The 23,820-nt window shown below is 39.6% G+C and overlaps 1 protein-coding gene across 1 annotated transcript; it reads left to right on the top strand.

Annotated features, from left to right (window-relative positions):
* The first annotated feature begins 21,038 nt into the window (after positions 1–21,038).
* LOC136224268 (ribosome-inactivating protein cucurmosin-like) lies at positions 21,039–22,956 on the top strand. The gene is made up of 2 exons (XM_066012547.1): positions 21,039–21,162; positions 21,858–22,956. The coding sequence occupies exons 1-2, from the start codon at positions 21,113–21,115 to the stop codon at positions 22,759–22,761; spliced, it is 954 nt and encodes a 317-aa protein (XP_065868619.1). The 5' UTR covers positions 21,039–21,112; the 3' UTR covers positions 22,762–22,956.
* Positions 22,957–23,820: the final 864 nt, after the last annotated feature.

Genomic DNA, 23,820 nt, shown 5'->3' with positions numbered 1-23,820 from the left:
TTCACGTGATTATACTAACCGTAGTAAGGCTTCTATGCCTTCTCTCTACAGTACCATTATGTTGAGGGGTATGTATACAAGTCTTCTGATGTATAATACCAAATTTCTTCAAGATAGACTGAGTATGTTGACTGACAAACTCAGTTCCATTATCAGTCCTAATTGTTTTGATTTTGGTTTCAAATTGAGTAATGACCAAATTGCAAAAACTTTCTATTAGACTAGGAACTTGATCTTTAGACTTAAACAATACTACCCACATATCCCTAGAAAAATCATCAACAATGGTCAATATAAATCTCTCCCCAGTAACAGCCTTTTGTTTATATGGTCCCCAAACATCCATATGTATCACTTCAAAAATATGCGCAGTTTTAGTAACACTGTCATTAAAAGAATGTCTAACTTGTTTACTTCTTAAACACACATCACAATGAGCAATATTGCATAATTGTTCTTTATTCAATGAAATTATGTCTTTCACATGTTGCATTCTAGTAACAGACAAGTGTCCCAACCTCAAATGCCAAGTGCATACATCCACAATTTTATCTTTCCTACCAACATGTAAACTGGAATAATCAGAAGATTGACTATACTTATCTATAATTGCATCACCAAATGACTCCTTATTTAAGTAATATAGACCTCCCTACAACTTGCCAACAGCTATTACTCTTTTACCATCTTGGTACTGCAATATGCAATAGTTGTCAAAGAAACTAACTCCAATTCTCTGATCAACTAACAATCTACTGACTGACATTAAATTGTATTGAAACTTGGGGACATATAACACATTCATCAATTTGAAACCATTATCAAAAACAACATCTCATACATTGTCTATCAATTGTGCTTCTCCAGTAGGTAAATAAACTTTTCTAGGTTTCTCAAGTCGAACAACATTATGCAAGAAACTCTTATGATACGTCATATGAGTTGTAGCACCAGAATCTACCACCCAAGCACAATTATCATAAGAATCAAAAGCTTTTTTCATACCTGCAGCAGTAACTGCTGCAAAAGCTAAAACATCGCCCTTACTGTCGCCCTTACTGTTGTTTTCTTGAAGATACTTCCCCTTCAAAGCTTTTTGTATCTCCTTTTGCACTATAGACTTAACTAACTGTTTGTCATCTTCATAGTCTTCATCAGAATCATCCAATGGAGACTGGTGATCATGTACAACATGAGCTTGATGCTTAGTTCCAGATTTTTTACCTTTAAACCAATCAGGATAGCCTATAATCTTGAAGCATTCCTGTTTGTCATGACCACTCTTTCTACAGTGAGTGCAAAATTTGTCTTCCTTGCTTTGATATTCACGATTTGTGCCTCCATTCTTCTTGTTCGTATACTTGTTTCCTCCACTAGATGACTGTGATCTACTGGCAGCACCAAATCCTCCAGACGAAGACTTATGATTAGTAGTAGTGTTGTTCACAAATTCAGGCTTAGAATCATCATCCATGCTTCGCTGCTTCTCTACTTTACTAAGCATTGAAAATGCACGATTCACTGTAGGTAAAGGCTCGGTGATAAGAATTTGATCACGAATATGATCAAACTCAGAATTCAAGCCAGACAAAAACTGCATCAATTGCTCTTCCTCAACCTGATCTAAAATCTTCTTCATAGCCTCACCACAAGAACAAGTGATAAGAGGCTTTATATCTCCATATTCATCCCATTTCTGCTTGATTTTGTTGAAAAAATCAACTAAGGATAGATTTCCTTGCGTCATACGACTAATTTCTTTGTGTACCTTGAAGATCAGAGGTCCATTACTCTCGCCATACCTCTGCTCTAGTTCTTGCCATAGTTGCCTAGCCGTTTTCGGAAATACAAACACCTTTTCTAAATTCTTGTGCAAAGTGTTTAAAATCCATGAGATGATTAAATCATCATTTTCCTTCCACCTGAGATATTCCTCGGATGTATCATCCTTCGGTTTATCATCGGTGAGGATAAACTTTGATTTCCTCTTAGCGTTCATGGCTAACATTAGAGATCTTCTCCATATGATGTAGTTTCCACCAGTAAACACAGTACTAGTCAAAATCAAGTTAGTATTATCTTGATTATTGTTCGTACCATGAGTGCCTGTAGCCATAACTTCTTCTGGATCCGACTTCAACGAATCTGTTGCAATCGCGTCTTCTACCTCTGTATCACTCGGATCTTCACTTGTGACAGATCATTTCATAATCGCTGCATATGAGCGTTGTTGTTTAGGTGGCATGCCTCTCCGATCACCGGATCAACAGCCTTGCTCTGATACCATGAAGAAAAGCTTGTGCTGAAGCTTTTTATTCATTGGAACTGATCGGAATTACAGAGTAGTATAGAAAGGAAAAGAAACCCGTTTATATATAACGGCAACATACACACAAAAAGAAAAACCAATCAAAACATTACAAGTGTCCTCTATGACACTACAAATACAGCACCGTATTATATCATGTGCTGTTCACGTGATTATACTAACTCAACAGAAATTTATGTTAATATGAAATTATCTATTAGGAAAGATTAGGTGGATGAATTTTAGTTATCCTTCTTGAATATGTTAATGTAGAGAAGAAAAATAAATTTAAGTTTCAACATATGGGTAATGAATTTGTTTTTGGAACTAAGGAAATGCATGATGGGTTTACATTTCCAATATTACAAGAGTTCAGAAGTTATCTATGTCCTTTAAATGCCTTTCTCTTTGGACTAAAATCACATGATTCACCAATTTCAATCTTAGAAACTCTTGTAACCGTTTGATACACACGATAACTGCCTTATGTTTAGGAGTAGTGTATGCATATTTGTCTAATGTTTAAGAATTTTTTTGTGTTGATCTTATTGTCGTAATGCCTTGAATCAGCATATCCTGTTTCCTATTCGGAGTAGTATTGGATTTCGGATTCCTAGTTGGATTGGGATCATGGGTTCCTAATGGGATTGGGATCATGGGTTTCTAGTGGGATTAGGTTAGATTGGGTATTATAAATACCCCATTATGTAAACCTAATCATTGTAATCTGATTTTCGCCTCCTAATAATACTATTCTCCTTCTGCCCGTGGACTAGCCAACACAACATTGGTGAACCACGTAAATCTGTGTTTTTCGATTGTTTATTATTTTATCTTTCATTAATTCTGCACAACAAACTGGTATCAGAGCTTTCGATTTCCGATCGGGGTTTTGCTTTCTGGAGAGAAAGATGTCTGCGATGAACGTGAAAATCGAAAAGTTTACTAGGAGAAATAGTTTCAGTCTATGGCAGATCAAGATGCGAGCTTTGTTAAAACAACAAGGTCTGTGGACGCCGTTGAAGAAGGAAATGGGAGAAAGTCACTGCTGAGATGACGATTCTAGAATAAAAGGCACATTCAACAATTATTTTGTGCCTCGCAGATGACGTCATCATTGAGGTCTCAGACGAAGAGACTATTGTCGGTATATGGATGAAGTTAGAGAGCTTATACATGACGAAATCTCTAACGAACAAACTTCTTCTGAAACAACATCTGTTTGGCCTGCGAATGCAGGAAGGTACGCAACTTAGGGATCATTTAGATCAATTGAATACATTATTACTAGAATTACGTAATATTGATGTGAAAATTGAAGATGAAGATGCTGCTTTGATTCTGTTGGTGTCTTTACGGCTTTCATATGAGAATTTTGTTCAATCATTTATTGTTGGTAAAGATTCTGTGACTCTGGAAGAAGTTAGGTCATCTCTTCATAGCAGAGAGTTGCGCTATAAAGCGAGCAATACATGTGTAGATAATCAGGCCTCTGGACTGCTTGCCAGCGGCAGTAAGGGAAAGGGAAATGGTGGAAAGAAGAAGTCTAAAAAGCCGTTCTCAAAGGGTCCCAAGCTAGACGACACCTGTAATTACTGTAAGGAAAAAGGACATTGGAAAACTAATTATCCAAAGAAGAAGAAGAAATCAGAAAATCAACCAGGCTTTGCTGCTGTAGCAGATGGCGACAACAGCTCTGAAAACGATATTGCTCTAGTTGCTGATGGACACAATCATCACTCTAATGTGTGGGTTCTTGATTCAGGAGCATCTTATCATATTTGTCCAAGAAGAGAGTGGTTTTCAACTTATAAGATGGTAGATGGAGGTAGCATTTCAATGGCTAATAGTCATGTTTGCAAAGCAGTTGGAATAGGCTCGATCAAGTTAAGGACACATGATGGTAAGTTCTGCACGTTGAACGAAGTCAGGCATGTTCCATTGATGATGAAGAATCTGATATCTCTGACTCTGTTAGACAGCAGGGGTCTCAGTTGGTCAGGAAAAGATGGAGTTCTACATGTCTGTAAAGGTTCTGATGTGATTCTGAAAGGTGTGAAGCATGGTACTTTGTATTTTCTGCAAGGTTCCACTGTTACAGGTTCAGCTAATGCTGCATCGTCAAAGATTGACCAGGAGGATATGACAAAAATATGGCAATGAGACTTGGTCATATGGGCGAAAGAGGGATGCGGATTCTATCAAAGGATGATCTTCTTGATGGTCATAAGGTCAAGAGTCTGGAGCTTTATGAATACTGTGTCTTTGGGAAACTACATTGCAACAAGTTTCCCAAACCTATTCACATAACAAAAGACACACTTGATTACATCCACTCTGATTGTTGGGGTCCATCTAGAGTTGAGTCTTTAGGAGGTCACAGATATTTTATGTCTCTGATTGATGATTATTCAAGGATGACTTGGGTCATCATGATGAAGCATAAAAGTGAAGCTTTCAAGAATTTCAAGCAGTGGAAAGCATTGGTAGAAAACCAAATAGGAAAGAAGATAAAGAGGCTGCGAACTGATAATGGTCTGGAATTTTGCTCGTCTGAGTTTGATCAGTTCTGTAAGGATGAAAGGATTGCTCGGCATCAAATAGTCAGGAATGCACCGCAACAGAATGGTGTAGCTGAATGAATGAACCAGACATTACTAGAGAGGGTGAGGTGCATGCTCTCTAACGCTGGGTTAGATAGAAAATTCTGGCTGAAGCGGTGAACACAGCATGTTATCTGATTAACCGCGGACCACACACCGGCATACAGCTCAATACGCTTACAGAAATATGGTCAGGAAAGGTTGTTGATTACTCAATTTTGAAAGCTTTTGGGTGCACAGTTTACTATCATGTTAATGAGGGTAAGCTAGAGCCCAGAGCCAAGAAGGGAGTGTTCGTAGGCTATGGAGATGGAGTTAAAGGCTTCAGGATATGGTCTCCATCAGAGAAAAGGGTTATTTTGAGCAGAAATGTAGTCTTTGACGAAAAATCTGTGCTTAGACCCATTGTGAAGCCTACAACTGCAATAGAAACTGATAGCATTGATAAACAGGTGGAGTTTCAAGTCATACAAAGTGAAGGAATAAGAGTTAAAAGCAGAAATAGAGCTACCAAATCTACACCATCAATTTCTCAACCATCTGAAGCTACACATCGTAGCTTAGCTCAAGATCGACCAAGGAGGGTTGGATTTAGGCCACCTAAGATGTTTGAGGACATGGTGGGCTATGCACTACAGGTTGCTGAAGAGGTGGACACTCGTGAACCATCAACTTACCAGGAAGCTGTTTCAGGCACCGATTCTGAGAAATGGCTTGCTGCTATTGGAGATGAGATGGAGTACATTCATAAGAATCAAATATGGGATTTAGTCATACCACCTCCAGGGAGAAATATTATTACTTGCAAGTGGGTTCTCAAGATGAAGGAAGGGATATCAGCTGCAGAGGGAGTTAACTATAAGGCTAGAGTTGTTGTTAGAGGTTTCAATCAAAGAGAGGGAGTGGATTATAATGAGATATTCTCACTAGTAGTCAGACACACATCTATTATAGTGTTGCTAGCTATAGTTACACATCGGGATTTGGAGCTTGAGCAACTTGATGTAAAGACAACCTTTCTGCATGGAGATTTGGAGGAAGAGATCTACATGACCCAACCAGATGGTTTCTAGATTCCTGGAAAGGAGAATTATGTTTGCAAGTTGAAGAAGTCCTTGTATGGACTTAAGCAGTCTCCTAGGCAGTGGTATAAGAGGTTTGACAGCTACATGATGCAGCTGGGCTACACCAGGAGCCCATATGATTGTTGTGTCTATTACAATAAACTAGAAGATGAGTCCTTTATCTATCTGGTGTTATATGTAGATGACATGTTGATAGCTGTAAGGAATAAACACGACATTCAGAAGTTGAAGGGTCTTTTCAGCGCATAGTTCGAGATGAAGGATTTGGGTGCAGCTCGTAAAATTCTGGGAATATAGATTTACAGGGACAGAAGCAAAAGGAAACTTTTTCTATCACAGAAGGGCTATATTCAGAAGATCTTGTCAAGGTTTGGCATGTCTAACGCAAAGCCCATAGATACTCCTAGTGCTACAAGTGCATATCTGTCTATTGCTTTTGTACCTAAGTCTACTGAAGAGAAAGAGTACATGTCTCGAGTTCCCTATGCTAGTGCAGTAGGAAGCTTGATGTATGCAATGGTCTGCACTAGACCTGATCTTACACAGTCTGTTAGTGTTGTTAGTAGGTTTATGGGTGAACCTGGCAAGGAGAATTGGCAAGCTGTGAAGAGGATCTTTCGGTACTTAAAAGGTACATCTGACATTGGTCTCATTTATGGAGGTGATAGAGAGTGTTCGGTGATAGGTTTTTCAGACTCTGATCATGCTGGAGATGTTGACAGTAGAAGATCTATGACTGGTTATGTTTTCACTCTTGGCAGTTCAGTTGTCAGTTGGAAAGCTACTTTACAGCCTACAGTGACTTTGTCTACTACAGAAGCAGAGTATATGGCACTGACTGAAGCTGCTAAGGAGGGGATTTGGCTTAAAGGACTGGTTAGTGATCTTGGTCTACATCATGATCAGGCTACAATGTATTGTGACAACTTGAGTGCAATCTGTTTAGCCAAGGATCAGGTTCATCGTAAGATGACCAAGCATATAGATGTGAGGTATCATTTTCTGAGAAGTGAGAAGAGGGTCAAGGTGAAGAAGGTAGACACTGTTGACAATCCGACTGACATGTTTACCAATCCTGTTCCACAGATCAAGTTTCAACACTGTTTGGACTTGCTAAACATCAGAGATTATTAGTTGCCCAATGGGCGCGACTCTGAGACAAAGGGAGAAGTCTGTTCATCTGGCACTGTCATGGGTGCATCTGTTATGTTTTCAGGAGGATTCAAGTCAAGATGGAGATTTATCGTAATGCCTTGAATCAGTATATCTTGATTTGAGATGATAAATGATGAATCAGCCTCATTAGAATTAACCCTTTTCTTTACCTTATTTTCTCTTTTTCATCCACTCTAGGAAGCCCCTTTGAGCCCATATTTTTGTAGTTTATAGATTTTTCTTTCGTTCTAACCCAATTTTTGCAAACCATCATTTGGTTTGCTACTTAACCCTAAGTTTTTGCAAAGATCATATCGAGCCTTTGTCGTTTCTAGCGCTTTATCTTTGTTTATGGCATCATAGTAGCAAGCCAAAAGGCTAAAAAGTGAATGAGCATCGCTATCCCAAAAAGAAAAAAAAGGGGGGAAAAGAGAAACAAAAAAGAAAAGAAAAGAAAAGAGACGAACAAAAAGGGGAGAACTTCATTCCCCAGTTCTTAAAATTAAAACGTCTCAAGAAAACATCCTAAAAAGAAAATAAGGAATGAATAAAAAGCTCAGTCACTTCATATTTGCTAAAGCCATTTGAACTTTGTTTTTCTAGCGCTAGAACTATTAACCCTTGTTGTACCTTTAACCCTCTAACCATATTACAACCCCAATTCGAGGCTGTTTTTGATATCATCGGAGTCATATAGCATAATAGAGGAACTCGGATGAACGTGCAAAATCAACGTAATCCTAAGCAAGAACATAAGCCGAGAGTAAACACTTTAGCCACCAAAATTGTGTGAAATGAGTGAACTACCTATGGTGAGGTGTTTTACTTAGCGATCCCCTCAAGCTCGTTTGATTGAACATGTGTCCTTTTTCTTGACCTATGATAATTGAAATGCAGCTTTTGGATATCGTGTCTCTACTTTGTATTTCCGAATGCATGTAATTACAGATGCTCGAAATTGTGTCAAGCACCTAGTCAAACCGGGAGGTTTTCTAGCTTGCTTGTGATTGCGGGTTTAGTTTTTTAGTTTACTTGGGGACAAGTAAAGTTTTAAGTGCCAGGAGGTTTGATAGGGGTAAAAAATCCCTATCTTTGGGTACGGTTTTAGAACGGTTTTTAGTGTTATTTACTTAATAAGCGAGCAGTTCTCGCATTTAAATGTGATAACAGTGAGATATTATCCCAAAGACCAAAAGGGATATTCACCTTGAGAGCGCCGCAAGGAGAACCGGATGGCGGATCTCCACGGTCCAATTCAGTGAGATCCGCTGGCGAACCTAAGAGGCGAATCTCCTCCTTCACCTGATTCACCACAGTAACGGCTAACCGCCGACTCGGCCATAAAGACCATTAATGAGCTATCAATTAGCTAACCGCTAGGTTAAAGGTAATCCGTAACCGCCATTAATGGAGCATTAATGGAGACCTTCTAGTTGCTGAAGGTTACGACTTCCTAGCTATATATAGCCTACATCCCTAAGCTATCGAGGTACACATTCTTACATCCTTTGTCAATTCGGTTTGTTCCTTTGATTCATCTTACTGACTTTGGCATCGGAGCTTCCCCCGTCGAACCCAACGACTCCCCCCACAGGGATAGAAGTTGATCAGAATTACTCTGCTAGTTATCAATTGGTGCGGTGAACGTGGAATCCTTGATCGAACAAAGGGTTTTTCGTTCACATTAAAAAACTATGACAACTGGAGATCAGAATCCCTCTTCAGGGATTGAAGTACCATTAGTTACACCATCTAGTGCTGGCCGCACAGGTTCAACTACTCCTGCAACGCACGTCGAAAGTAGTATGAACCTAGATGCTTTCATCAACATGTGTGCACAAGCTATTGGAGAATGGTTTGGGCCTGAGACAGGAAATCGCCTGCGATCATTTATGACCCTTCCTCCGCATTGGAGCATGGCGTCCACATCGACTGTATCATCTTGGCCCTTATTAAACTTTGGACCTGGCGCCCAAAGTTCTTCATTTCTCCAAGCTCACAACACGGATTCTATGGTAACTACCACGGCAGCAAGTGGAGAACGTCACATCAATCGGGAGTTATTCCCTAGTGGCGCAGAAGGAAGTCAAAGAAACGATTCAACCCTTCCGGGCGGATCTACAGATCCCGGGTTAAATCTGGGTGGGTCCAAAATCTCGAGGCACCCACGGACAAATCTCTCCCTTGGCGGATCCGAAGGGCGAACACACAAAAAATATAGAAAAGAGAAAGGTAGACGGTCTAAATCACCTTCGCCTCGACGACCGAAATCCTCCCGTCGTGGCCGATCGCCCCCATCTACTGGTCGTAGACGGAGTAAAAGGCCAAGAGAGACACCCCATTTGAGTGGACCACCACCACCGCCACCCCCACCCCCACCCCCAGGAACTGTTGGACACATCCCATCGGGAAGTCATGGAGGGGGTAGTGGGCAAGCTCCCCCAGGTGGGGGGCGGAGGAGGTAGTAGCAGAGGAGGAGGCGGACGCGGAAGCGGAGGAGGGCGTTCGCCATCAAATCCATCATCTGGGTCACGTTCTTCTTCCTCTCCAAGCAGATATCCACGAAGGGGTCGCCCAAGGGCGGAGCTGGAGAATTTTGATGATAGAGTTAGAGCTCTGGTACTCCGTATGAATGAGGAAAATGCCAGGCATAATCCTTTCGCCAATAGGGATTCGCCTTTCGCAGCTTGGATTGAGGCGGAGGAAACAGATAGAGCTTTTAAAATACCTAATCTCGCTATATACACAGGTGTTGACAATCCGGAAGCTCACGTCAGAAAATACCGAATACTGCTTAAACTCAATCATGCCACCGAGCCGGTGCTCTACAAGATGTTTGTCACCATGCTAGGTGGTCCAGCCTATGGGTGGTTTCAATCTCTACCTCCAGGCTCGATAAACAGTTTTGATCAATTGAGCAGGGAATTTTGCGCTAAATTCGCCGGCTGTATTCCTCCAGTGGTTAAATCAGGGAAGCTTTTTGAGTTAAAACAGAAGGCGAACGAATCCCTTCGGGAGTATGTAGACACTTTTAACCAATTGTGCATACAAATCGTTGATGTGGATATCTCCGTAGCAGTGGAATGTTTTGTGAGAAACACCACTTGTAAGAGCTTGCAGGAAGATCTAATTCGAAAGAAACCCACCAATATGGCCGAACTGATGGAACATTGTAAAGTCTTTATCGAGGTGGATGACATTCACCGAGGATCACTGTCATCGCCTAAAAGGGACAAGGGCGAATCTCGCCATCGAGATAGAGACAAAGACAAGCATCAGGATTCTTCCTCTAGAAGCAGGTAAAGGGGTTCTAAGAACAAATCAACGTTTGTCACCTCTTTCACACCTCTCAACGCTCCTAAAAATGAAGTCCTTATGTGGATCGAGAACAGTCAACACAAACGGAGCATTTCATACCCCGAACCGAAAGGGGGGGAGTACACCAATACTGGTAAAAATCCTAAAAATTATTGTAAATATCACAGGAAAAATGGCCATGACACTGATGCATGTTGGGAGTTAGCTCGGGAAATTGAGCATCTCATTGAGAGAGGTAAATTGGATCGGTTCATCCAAAATGATGGCAAGAAAGGAGACGGCGATAGATCCAAAGAGGACCCAAAGAAGAAGGGAAAGGGTACCATTAATGTCATAGCAGGCGGACCGGGATATCAACCAATGCTGAAAAAGGCAAAAACCACCGCTTGACAGGGCATTATTAAATCGCCCTTTACCGATGCAGGTCCTGAAATCTCTCCCCATGTGGATGCATTGGTCGTCACTATGATGGTGGAAGGCTAGGAGATGAAAAGAGTGATCATTGATACTGGGAGTTCGTGCAATGTCATCAACAGAGGAGCTTTCGCCAAACTCATGATTGATCCAGTCCAAGTAGAGCCAACTGTGGTTGACATCCTAGGAGTGACGGGACACGCAATCCAAACAAAAGGCCAAGTCACTTTGGATTGCGAGCTTACATATGATGATCAGGTCTGGAAATGTGATTTGGAATTCTCTGTCTTGGATGGTCAGTTAGCTTACAATATTATCCTTGGACGGCCCTTTATCTCCGAAGTAGCAGCCCTTATCTCCATACGCCACTTAACGCTTTACATCCCCACGGCCAAGGGAGGTGTAATGGTCAGAGGTAGCCAAAAGGTGGCCCAGGAGACATATTAGGCATCACTAATGATTCGCCCCCAATCTAAAGAAGAGGATGAGGAGGAGCTCGTCACAATGGCCTTGGGCGAGATAGAAATGTACCTTATGGCGGATGAAAAACAGGTGCGAATGGCTAAAGGGCTCAAAGGCGAAATTAAAGACGCAATCACCAAGGTACTCCATGAAGCGGAGGATGTCTTCGCATGGAAGGATGGGATTCTCCCCGGGATCAGTCCAGACGTAATCACTCACAAGCTCAATATTGACAAAGATGCAATTCCCGTAGCTTAGAAGCGAAGGAACCATGGGCTTGAAAGACAAAAGGTGATAGAAGAAGAGATCACCAAGCTACAACGGGCGGACGCCATTGAGGAGGTACTTTACACTCAATGGCTGGCGAACGTCATTCTGGTTAAGAAAGCAGGCGGATCTTACCGCATGTGTATCGACTTCACAAATCTTAACAAAGCTTGTCCCAAAGACAACTACCCTTTGCTATGTATTGACATACTCGTGGATGGAACTGCTGGACATGCAATGTACTCCTTTATAGACGTGAAGTCAAGTTATCATCAAATTCCCATGGAGCCTTTAGATAGAATCAAAACCTCATCCGTGACTCACCAAGCCAGTTATTGCTTCAAAGTCATGCCCTTCGGGCTTAAGAACGCGGGGGCCACCTATCAGCGGATGATGAACAAAATATTCGCAGAAAACAAAGGTGATAACTACTCAGTCTATGTGGATGATATGATCATTAAAAGCACAACCATCAAAAGGCATGCAGATGATGTAAAGGAGGTACTGGACGTACTCCGACGCCACAATATCAAACTGAACCCAGAGAAGTGTACTTTTGGTGCGACGTATGGGAAATTCCTAGGGTTCATGATTAGCGAAAAAGGTGTCAGCCCAAATCCTGACAAGGTTAAAGCTGTCCTAGAAATGTAAGAGCCACGGAACATCAGAGAAGTGCAACGCCTTAACGGGCGGATCATAGCCTTGGGCAGGTTTATCTCATGTTCAGCGGGCAGATGTCAACCCTTTTACGAGGTTATCAAGAAGCAAAAGGCGTTCGAATGGGACGAAGATTGTAAAAAGGCCTTTGAAGGGATCAAATGGTTTCTCACGGAGCCACCCATGATGAGTCGGCCGATGAAAGGAGAGGACCTCTACATGTACGTATTGGTTACCGATAAAGCCGTGTGCACGGTCATGATAAGTGAGGAAGATGGCCAGCAGTTTCCGATTTATTATGTGAGCAAGGTTCTGAAAGATGCCGAAACCAGATATTCTAAGCTTGATAAAATGGCGCTGGCTGTTGTCACCACAACAATCCGCCTTAGGCCATATTTTCAAGCTCATACTGTGGTGGTTCGAACAAATATACCGATGAGAAAGGTGTTATAGAAGCCAGACACTTCTGGAAGGTTGATGGAATGGGCAATCCGCCTTGGTGAATTCGATGTGAGATATGAAAGCAGGTCGGCTTTTAAAAGTCAGGTCTTGGCAGATTTTGTGAATGAATTCACTGAAGAAGGGGTAGATCATCCCAAGCCTCCAATGGAAGAGTGGACAATGTACACAGACGGCGCTTCCTCAGTGAATGGAGCGGGCATAGGCGTTGTGATCAAGGGTCCCCAATGCATAAAGTTACGGTACGCTGCGAAATTGAATTTTCATGCAACTAATAATGCTGTTGAATATGAAGCTCTGGTATTGGGATTACGCCTACTCAAAGAAATCACTCCCGAGCGGATTGTGATCTATAGTGACTCCAAACTAATGGTCAATCAAGTAATTAAGAATTACGAGGTGAAAGATGATGTTTTGGCCAAATACATATGATAGGGGTCAAAAACCCCTATCTTTGGGTACGGTTTTAGGACGGGTTTTAGGTTTTTTTAGCTAATAAGCGAGCAATTTCTCGCATTTAAATGCTTTTGTGTGAGTTAGTTAGAAATTGGAAACGTTCTATTTACTTTTCGTTGTTTAGGCTCGTTTTGTGATCAATTTAGGCAAATATGGCCGAAATAGCACGTATAGTATAATTCCATTATCTTTTGAAGCTAATTGGTCCGTCAAAAGTCGCACCAAACGAAGAGTTTGCTCAAAATAAGCGATTGACAGATCAATTTAGCTTTCGGACTAATGTTATCTGGAGTTTCTATACGTGCGCAGGTGTAAGTTCGGGCGAAAAAGGACATCGAGGTTGTTCGGCACGCTTCAGAAGCATTCCGGGCGAAAACGCTCGACGAGCAGGGCCCCGTGGGCCATTTCTGCTCACCGAGCAGGCCCTTGGAGGCCTGCTCGCCGAGCAGGGCGCCAGGCGCCTGCTCGGCGAGTAGGAGCCTGCTCGCCGAGCAGGCCACCAGGCGCCTGCTCGGCGAGCAGCCGAGCAGCCATCCCTGCTCGGCGAGCAGACCTGCGGGAATTGGTCAAAAAGACCAATTCTGCCCCCACGAAGCCACGATGGACCCCACGACTTCCTACATCAATAAGGACACGAATTAGGTCAAGAAAAGGGCCCGAGCTCAGACGATAGCACTTAGAGTCTATTCCTGAGCTCAGACGTTCAACGCGCACAACTCAACTTGACCTCTTTACTTGGTCAGTTTTTAGTTATTTTAAGCAAACAATATAAATAAGGAGTTAAGGTAAGAAATACTTCACTCAGCAGATTTATCCAGGTTCGGCTTCTTCTAAGCCTACATCCTGTCCCCGGAACACTTCCGAGATTTCAAATCCTCTACTGAGCTCTTTAAAGGTAGAGCCTCAAACCTTTTACAATATCAGCAATTGAGTATGACAAGAGTACCTTCCTCTATACTTCTACTTAATCCTAATCTCTCGCTGAGTACTTAAAACCGAGTACTCAGCCTCTCCTTTCTATCTCTAGAAATGATAAGTGTTTTGTCCTATACAAATATTTTGCTAAGATACTTTAGACGATTGAAAACAATCACTCTAGACTTTTACACAGATATAAGAGTTGTTGTGTAAGATTTTTGCTTTGCTTCTTTGCTTGCAGAACTTGTAGGAATTTGGTCAGCGTAACTGCTTGATCAAGTTCTGTATGTAGTGAAGCTTCTGATGGCTCTATTTATAGAGACGTCTGGGCATCGGTCATTTCGAATTTCGAAAAAACCGTTGGAGGGAAACGACTATATGTCGTTGTCATCCTGACTTGCTCAGAGCTCTCGGCCAATCAGAATTGTGTATCTTCTGTCCTCGGTCAGCTCAGCAGACTGTCTTTCCTTTTATGGCAAAGTCAACTGGACAGCATACTGTGTCGTCTGAACTTTGCCCAAAGGGGAAATACTTTGTCTGGAAGTTTTCCTTTGCCAGCTGCTGTCTTGTACGCTTTGTCGAGACTACTCAGTAGCTTCTCCTTGAAGTTGTTCCCGAAGGTCTTCTAGATCCTTCTGATTGCTGAGTTGCGTTTTGTTTCAAAACGGCAACGTCTTGACATACGCGAGCCGAGTGTACTGCGTTGTTTGACTTGGGCCTTGACTTCCGTATTGGGCTTGGGCCTCTTGATTCTTATGTCTTATAACATTTTAACTCAACATTGAATAAACACATTAGTAGAATTAAATCAAAGCATTTAAACTTAGTGTGTTTAGAATATGTATTTAAATTATACTTAAACAATTTTGTCAAATCAAAATTATGTGGAAAGGCGTTTCAACAGATATCAGGAGTTTTCATGGGCTAGCAACATTTTATCGCCGATTCATTAAGAACTTCAGTGCCATAGTGGCCCCGTTGACGGGATGTTTAAAGAAGGGAAGGGGGTTCGAGTGGGCGGATGCCCAAGAGAAGAGCTTCGCCCTGATCAAGGAAAAGTTGAGTACAGCGCCCGTGTTGGCGTATCCCAATTTTGATAAACTGTTCGAAGTTGAGTGTGATGCCAGTGGAGTTGGGATTGGTGGAGTCTTGATGCAAGAAAAGAGGCCCATTGCATATTTCAGTGAGAAGCTCTGTGAAGCACGGCAAAAGTGGGCCACGTATGATCAAGAATTTTATGTTGTAGTGAGGGCGTTGAAAGTGTGGGAACATTACTTGGTGGGGAAAGAATTCATCCTCTACACTGACCACCAAGCTCTCAAGTACCTGGGAAGTCAGAAGCAACTTTGAAGCTCCATGCATGCCCGGTGGTCCGCCTTCATAGATAAGTTCCCCTATAAGCTTATCCATAAGGCTGGAAAACAGAACAAGGTGGCGGACGCCTTGAGTCGAAGGGTGTCACTAATAAAAACAGTCAACCTGGAGACCGATTGTTTTGAACACATCAGAGGAGAATACTTGGTGGATTCTGACTTTGGTAGTATCTGGGAGAAGTGTCAACACCAGCATGGGGATGGGGCGTATCACCTGATGGATGAGTATCTCATGAGGGGCAACCAACTTTGCTTACCCTGCACTTCCATCCGCGAGAAGGTTATTCGTGATCTACATGGCGGATCCCTTGGAGGACATTTTGGGCGAGACAAGACATATGAAGCAGTGAGTTCTCGTTATTTCTAGCCTAATATGAGAAGAGATGTTGCCTACTTAGTAGAACGATGCTATATTTGCTAGACCGCCAAAGGACGCACTACAAATGCTGGCTTACAGCTACCTTTGCTTGTGCCAGAGACCATATAGGAGGATCTGTCCATGGACTTTGTCCTAGGGTTGCCCAGAACTCAGAGAGGCATGGATTCCATCTTTGTTGTGGTTGATCAGTTTTCAAAGATGGCCCACTTCATACCACGTCGTAAAACTAATGATGCCTCAGCGACTGCTAAGCTATTCTTCAAAGAGATTGTCAGGCTACATGGCGTACCTAAGAGCATTGTCTCGGATCGTGATACGAAGTTCCTCAATCACTTTTGGCAGACGTTGTGGGCTCCGTTTGATACGTCTCTGATGTTTAGTACCACCGCCCACCCTCAAACAGACGGACATACCGAGGTGGTCAATAGAACTTTGGGAAACCTACTAGGCAGCAAATGTAAGGATAAGCCCAGGATGTGGGATGTGGTTTTAGCCCAAGCTGAGTTCGCCTACAACGGCTCTGTACATTCGGGAACCGGGAGATCCCCATTTGAGGTAGTATACACAAAGACCCTTGATATAGCCCATCTTCCTAAAGGAAATGTGACTGCCAACCAGCTGGCTAAGGATTATGTACAGATGCACCAAAAGGTGAGAGAGACTCTTGAGGAGAGAAATCAGAAATTAAAGGCTAAGGCGGATGAGCACCGTAGGGACCTACAGTTTGAAGTTGCGGATGAGGTTATGGTATATTTGGGCAAAGAGAGACTCGCCAACGCCACAAGCAGCAAGCTTCGGCCTAGGAAATACGGGCCATATAAGGTCACCAAGAAGATCAATGTTAATGCCTATCATATAGCACTGCCGAATTGGCTCGGTAAAATAACACCAGCGTTCAACATCCGTGACCTTAGCCCGTGGAAGTCAGATGGTCCTTTGGAGTTCAGCAAAGACGAATCAGTGCCGAGATCTTTTAAAGAAGGAGAGAATGATGCGGACATCCTAACTGGCAGCACTGATCATGCGTGCTCTTGCGGATCCTTAGACATCCAACCCACGTAGGTTATTCCAAGGAGGGCGGATCCCTAGGACATACGAGCGGGGCGGATCTAGGAGTACATAAAGAGGCGTATCAACATCTACCCTGGGCGGATCTCTAGGTTTACTTCCTCCCGAAGTAATTCACCAACAACCCTGACAATCCGTACTTGTACCATTGTACTGATTGTCGGGGCGTATCACCTATTTTACCCTTTTACGGATAGCCTTATTGAAACCCTAGTAGGGGTAGTCCTTGTCTTTTATCATCATTAGGATGATGTATTTAAACCCTCATTTTGTAAGGATGAAACAACTTTTTATCAATCAAAATCATTCTCTTTGAGAACCTAAGGTTTATACCTTGTTTATTGGGATTCACTCCTTCTAGTTTAGCTAGAGAAGAACCTCTTTGTTGTTTTACGATTAAAACCTTCATTTATCGCTTTCAATCTGTATCACTGTGTTTTTAGAAATAATTATATAGTCTCTCAGTTTTGGTTTTTGTTAACTCCTTAGAGCAACTCTAGTGGTTGGAGGGTTGCACACCCTCCAACCACTCCACCTCACCAATTTCTAACAACCCTCTCAACAAAACAACTTCAAAAAAAATCCTCTCTAGTGGTTAGTCATAATCACGGGTCCCTCACCAATGTCGGTGATTCCGAAACGTTCCCAAATATGCTCAACTAGATCAAATTTTAGTTGATCGTGCATGTTTCTATCGCGGATTTGTAAATCCCTTACGAGATAAGTAGCAAAATCCAGAACAGTTCCATGTTGAATGTTATCGGAAACTATTTTGTATTAATAATATAATTAATTATGAATTAATATTTAATTAATGAAAAATATTTATTAATTTAACAAATGTTAATAATTTAATTGAGTAAATGTTACTTTGTTCAAAGTTTAATTTTATCATTTAGTTCAATTAAGTTAAAAGAATGATATAATGTATAAAACCTTTTTGTGAGAATGAAATATATATTTGGTGATTTCTTTAATCACAAATATTAGTTTGTGCAACAAAGAAAGTGGCGGGGGCCACACAAATTCAATCCTGGAGAGTCGCCCAAATGGGCGACCTGCTTGCTGCTGGAGAGGGTTTTTTTTTCTCTCCAACGGTCAGCTACTCCTGGAAAATTTCAAATTGGTCCTTTTTTGATACCATTAGAGTTTCTCTTAGTCTTTATGCTTGGCTCAATGGTCAAATTATACTAAATAAATTTTAAAGTACCAAAATTACCATTTACTTTATGTTTTAATAATAAAACATCTATTTTTCCTATTTTATTATTTTTTTCGTTTTTTTCCTACATAATCACAATCTCTCCAATATACTCCAATATAAAGTATTTGATTTATTAATTTTTATACAATTATAGAACTTTAATTTAATAACGTAAAATTTATTAATTAAAAAAATGAATGAAAAATATTTCAAAAATTATTAAAATAGGAGAAAAATTATCATTAAAAGTAATTAAATTAAATTTGAAACTAAAAATAAATTTTTTATGTATATAACTAGGGGTAATTTTGAACTTTTATTTACAAAAATAAATGGAAGAAGAAAAGAATTGATTAAGATAAAACTTAAACACCTTATAATAATATGATGGACTTCCTAGCATATTAAGTTAAAACATAAGGACCTTATAATTATTTACCTTTTTTTTAAACCCATTTAATATTTTGTCAAATTTCATCAAATTATAAAAAGCTTTGTTGTTCTTGCAAATCTGCCTTTGAAGCTTTTTCCCTTAACAGGACTGATAATCCCTTAGATATTTGGAAGACCATTTGGTCCCTTAAAATCCCCTACCGCATGAGGAGCTTCCTGTGGCTAGGCGTTAAAGACAGATTACTTACTAATTCAGATAGATACAGAAGGCATTTGGTGACCTTTGGAGCTTGCGGTAGATGTAGAGGCCATGTTGAATCGTTGTGCCACGCTCTTAGGGATTGCCCTAAGAGTGAAGAGGTTTGGAAGAAAATTCTCCCTCATCATACTTTCTCTTCCTTCATGTCCCATTCTGTGAACGACTGGTTCTCAGATGGTATTAGGGGAAAGTTATTGTCTTATATGGAGCATGGGGACATTTTCTTTGCCATTATCTGTCATCAAGTGTGGACATGGAGGAACGAGGAGATTTTTGATAATAAAGCTGTGCTTTTGCCTAACTTAGATGAGTTCTTCTTGAAGAAACTCTCCTCTATTATTGATAGTTTCAAAGGTGAGTCCCTTGCCAGATCTTCCCCGAGTAGTGATGTCCACCTCGTGAGCTGGAGCAGGCCGAGAGAGGGGGTTGTGAAGCTGAATACTGATGGTTCCTGCCTCAGTAATGGTAAGATTGATGCCGAATGTGTTCTTAGGGATGCCGGAGGCGCCTGGCTTTCTGGGTTTACCCAGAATTTGGGTTCTTCCTTCTCTGCGGAGCTCTGAGGCAGTAGAACCGTGTTGCAGATCACTTGGCGGCGGCAGGTCATGAGGGGGTGTTACGTGTTTCTACCCTTACCGTTCCCCTATCCCTCTTTCTCCTCTTCTTTTAGAAGATATGATTGGGGTTAGCTTTCCTAGACTAATCCCGGTGTAGTTGCTTGTTTTGCTTTGCTTTGCTTTCCTTTTCTACCAAAAATAAAAAATAAAAAGCTTTGTTAAGTGAAAATTCAAAATGGCATAAATGTTGAAAATTGTATTACATCTACTTTTCTACATATTTCGATTTTCGATAAATATATGTTTCATTTGTGTTTTTTTATGTCTTTATGGCCTTTTTTTTTTGCTATTTGTAGTCGTTTTAGTCTCTTTGTAAATTTTATAAGGTTTGATGCGTTACTATTGTATTCTTACTGTACTTATTGTGTTTTATTCTGAAGTTAAAAACATTTTCATAAAAGAAAAAAGGTTGACATAAATATACAAATGTGGTTAAATTTCAAAATATGAAAACACTGTGTTGAAAAGCATAGCTAAAAAATATCATAATAAACTATTTCTTTTATATTTTTTCTGCTTTTGATTTAATAATATTGCAAACAAAAATATGCAGAAGATACAAAACCATATAAAACAATTTATTAAAAGCAAACGAAAGTTGACAGTTTGTAGCCTTGCTAATACGAGTTTCCATTTTAATTAATGAAATGTAACTTCATTTGCTTATGTCAATTTATTTCCCACCTGTCTTATATGAATAATTGCAAGACAAAATATCATGTTTTGGATTTTTACTCAAGAACATGCTTATTATGAGAATAAATCCATAGTCCATGTTTCGTTAAAATATTTTCCCAATATAATCGACATGGGAATGACCTTTGGAAAATAGAAATGCCATCTCACAGAGTCATCACTCTCATTTCTGTTCACCTTCCCTTTATACATTTTATAGATATTCGTCAATTAATTAATTTTGTCAGAAATATTAAAGACCAAACATAAAATATGTTCGTAAATGGAAAATGAATCCAATCCATTTAGAAAGAATGAGGCTAAAGTGTTTTCTAACCACTCATTATAAATAGATATTTTATTATTTATTTTAAAAAATCACTCTAGCATGCTAACCTAGCTAAAATTTTACCCTCATTATCACTCTTAATTCGTGGATATGTCATTTCCTCTCCCGATTAACTTCTGCGTAGTCGAGAGACCTGTAATAAAAAGATTATGGTGATCGGTTATTCTTCTGCTAATCACATCAAAAAGGTTATGCGTAATCCAAGAAGTAATCCGATAACCCAACTTGATTAAGTAATATATATCGACATATCACTTTTATTGGTATGAGAGTCCCATATCACTTGTTCCATCAGTTTTGAATCACTAAGATAAAAAAAAATTACTTAGTTTTTACATGTTATAATTAATACATGTATAACATCTGCGATTATAGGGTATGTATAAGCGATTTTCGGACTACTTTTTTGCAAAAAAAAAAAAAAAGGAATCACGTGTTTTGCAATTTATGGATTATGATGTGCTTGCTAATTAGTTCCCTAAATCTGGCATAACCCGACTCACGCATAATGAGAAAATAGTGCGGGTTGGATTAAATTTGAAGAAAGTATTTATGTGTCAAGTCTACCTGACTTGGCCCATGAATAGATATTGTTTTCACCCAAACACAAACACAACCACACACAAAAAAAAAAAAAAAAAAAAAAACCTTATCAACAAGAAAATATCCTCTATAAAAGGAGAAGATATCGCAATGCTAAAAACCATCACTTTGGTGTCTTGCTTATTCCCTCGTTATATTCTGTAAGTAAATAAAATCCCTCTCTCGAAATTAATAACCTTTATATTTTGTGAATAAATTAATTTATTGCTTCATATGCATAATATATACATAACTCTTTCTTACTTTCTCATCATTAGCACAAATTTCTTATTATTTGAAAACTCTGTATGGTTACGGATCCCATATTCTTTCTTATTTGGTTCACAATCTATCTATATTTTTAAAAAGTCCATAAAATTACATATAGTGAATCAAATTAATTTTATTTATAATTTGAAAGCTAATAGTCCATAAGTATTTAATATTTGTGGAAAATATCCACATCGTATTGTAGTATGGCTAAAATAACTTCATATAATACATTCCCCCAACTTTATTATGTCAAACTCATAGATTTAGCCACTGCACATCTTGATTAATAATTAAGTCACTGAAATAGGCAACAATGTAGTGCTACTGGTTTTGGTAGATAATTACCGACCAAATAACATTCGTTGCTAGCCTAAATCAGTAAAAGAGTTGGCGACTGGTTTAGGATAATCACACGGAATACCATTTGCGCTAGCATTCTGTGGCTAATTCTGATATTTCTTGTACATTAGCTATTTCGTAGGCAACTCGCTTAAATGACATTTCTTCCAAGTGATTGGTCGCTAAAATCAGTTGCTAAATTTCTCCCTGTTGAAAAGGTTTGGCTAATTTGGATTTTTCACAGGTGCAACTTGAAAAAGATGAAGAATATGTTGATTGTTTTGGCAACATGGTTATTCTGCAACATTGCAATCGGATCGTGTCTGACTGCACCAATTAACTATGCAAGTGTGAGATTTACTACCGATCAAGCCAGTACAGGAAGCTACCAGAGCTTTCTGTCCTCTTTACGAACAGAGTTAGACAGTAAATATGACAGCCATGATATTCCATTACTACGAAAGCAATCACAAATCACAGACAGTAATAAGTATCTTCTGGTAACTCTGATAAATCACGAATCCAAATTCAATGTTACATTAGCAGTAATGGTTGTTAACGTATATGTGATTGGGTTTAGATCCGGCAGTAAATCCTTCTTCTTAAGCGATGCTCCTGATGACGCAAATACTCTCCTCTTTGGTGGAACAACGAAAACAAAGCTATCACTGAGTACCAATTATCAGAGTTTGGGAGATAGATCGAAAGTCGGATTAGGAATCGGACCATTAAAGAAAGCAATCAATGCACTTTATAACTTCAATGGTGCTGTTTCCAATAGTCTTAAAGAAAGTCTTCTTGTTGTTATACAAATGGTTGCCGAAGCTGCAAGATTCAAATACATTGAGAAACAGATAGACAATTACTTATTAAATGAGTATAAGCCGAAAAGCGACACTCTTACTCTAGAAAACTCATGGGATGCTCTTTCTACACAAATCCAACAATCCGGTTCCAGCGGAATATTTAAAACACCGGTGCCATTGGAATATGCTAACGGTACTAAATACAGTGTATCAACTGTTGCACAAATTAAACCAGATATTTCATTGTTGCTCTACAAAGGATCTGGAAGAACAGTTGGACAAGAAAAATTTGGGGAAATCTTTGTTGAAAAAGTTGTGGAAAAATGGCTGCCAGTGCTCTAAAAAGGTCGTGATTGTAATAGTAAATAAGGTCTCAGAATTCTCTGTATATTTGCTGAGAGTTTGCGTGATTGTTGTGATTTTAACAATAAATAAGGTCTCAGCATTTTCTGTATTTTTGCTGAGAGTTTGTGTGCTTGCTTTCTAGTTTAATGTTCATTAATACTAAAAGTAATAATAAATAGTTCTATTTAATTACTCGGTTTTGTAGCGTCTTAAGAAATTTAATTATGATGCCTCCTCTCCACGAACTGCAATTCACTCTAGAACTTCTCCTGAAAAGAGAGCAAGTTAAGTTGGTAGATCCGCCAAAGTTACTCTAACAACTAAGTCAATTTTATTTTGTTTCAGTAAAATCTTTTTGAATTTTGCTTTCTATTTGAATAGAATCGTTCCAATAAAATTCGTTAGAAAAAATCACTGGAACATTAATTAACATGATATTCAAGTTGGAGAAATCTTTCATCTATGTATAACATGACAACCACATATATATCACCTGATAAAAAATATACATTTTTAATTACTAGGTGACGGTTTCAAGTAGTTAATTTAAGTAAATAAAATAAAAATTCACATGATCGTTATATATATCATTCTTAACAGTGTCATTTTAAACGTTGTTCTAATATCATTATTTGCTTTTTTCAATTGAATTGAAAAAAAAATATTCAATTGCTTTATTAAAACAAATTAAAGTCCGTTGCCATTTTTGAAATTGACTTCAAATTTCAGTAATAATTGATGGAATTGACCTTTCTATCTCTCTATTTGCTCAATAATTTTTATATATATGTTATTACGAGGCGGATTGACAAGGGTCATGAATGGTTGGTTGACCCCTCACCTCTATGGAAAAATAAAAGGGTAAAGTTCAAATAAAACCCCTGTGGTTTCACTAATTTTCAGATAAATAACTGTGGTTTACTTTTTGTCAAAACGACTACTGAGGTTTTCAACTTTAGCAAAATAAGGACTTTTTCGATTGATACTATTAAAATCACCCTTAACAACTTCAAAAATGACATATTTTAAGAACTACTAATATTCTAAGCAACTTTA

The sequence above is a fragment of the Euphorbia lathyris genome, chromosome 3 (genome assembly GCF_963576675.1).
Source record: "Euphorbia lathyris chromosome 3, ddEupLath1.1, whole genome shotgun sequence".
NCBI classification, from domain to species: Eukaryota; Viridiplantae; Streptophyta; class Magnoliopsida; order Malpighiales; family Euphorbiaceae; genus Euphorbia; species Euphorbia lathyris.
Note: the sequence above shows the minus strand (reverse complement) of the source record. Positions and strands in the feature narration are given on the sequence as shown.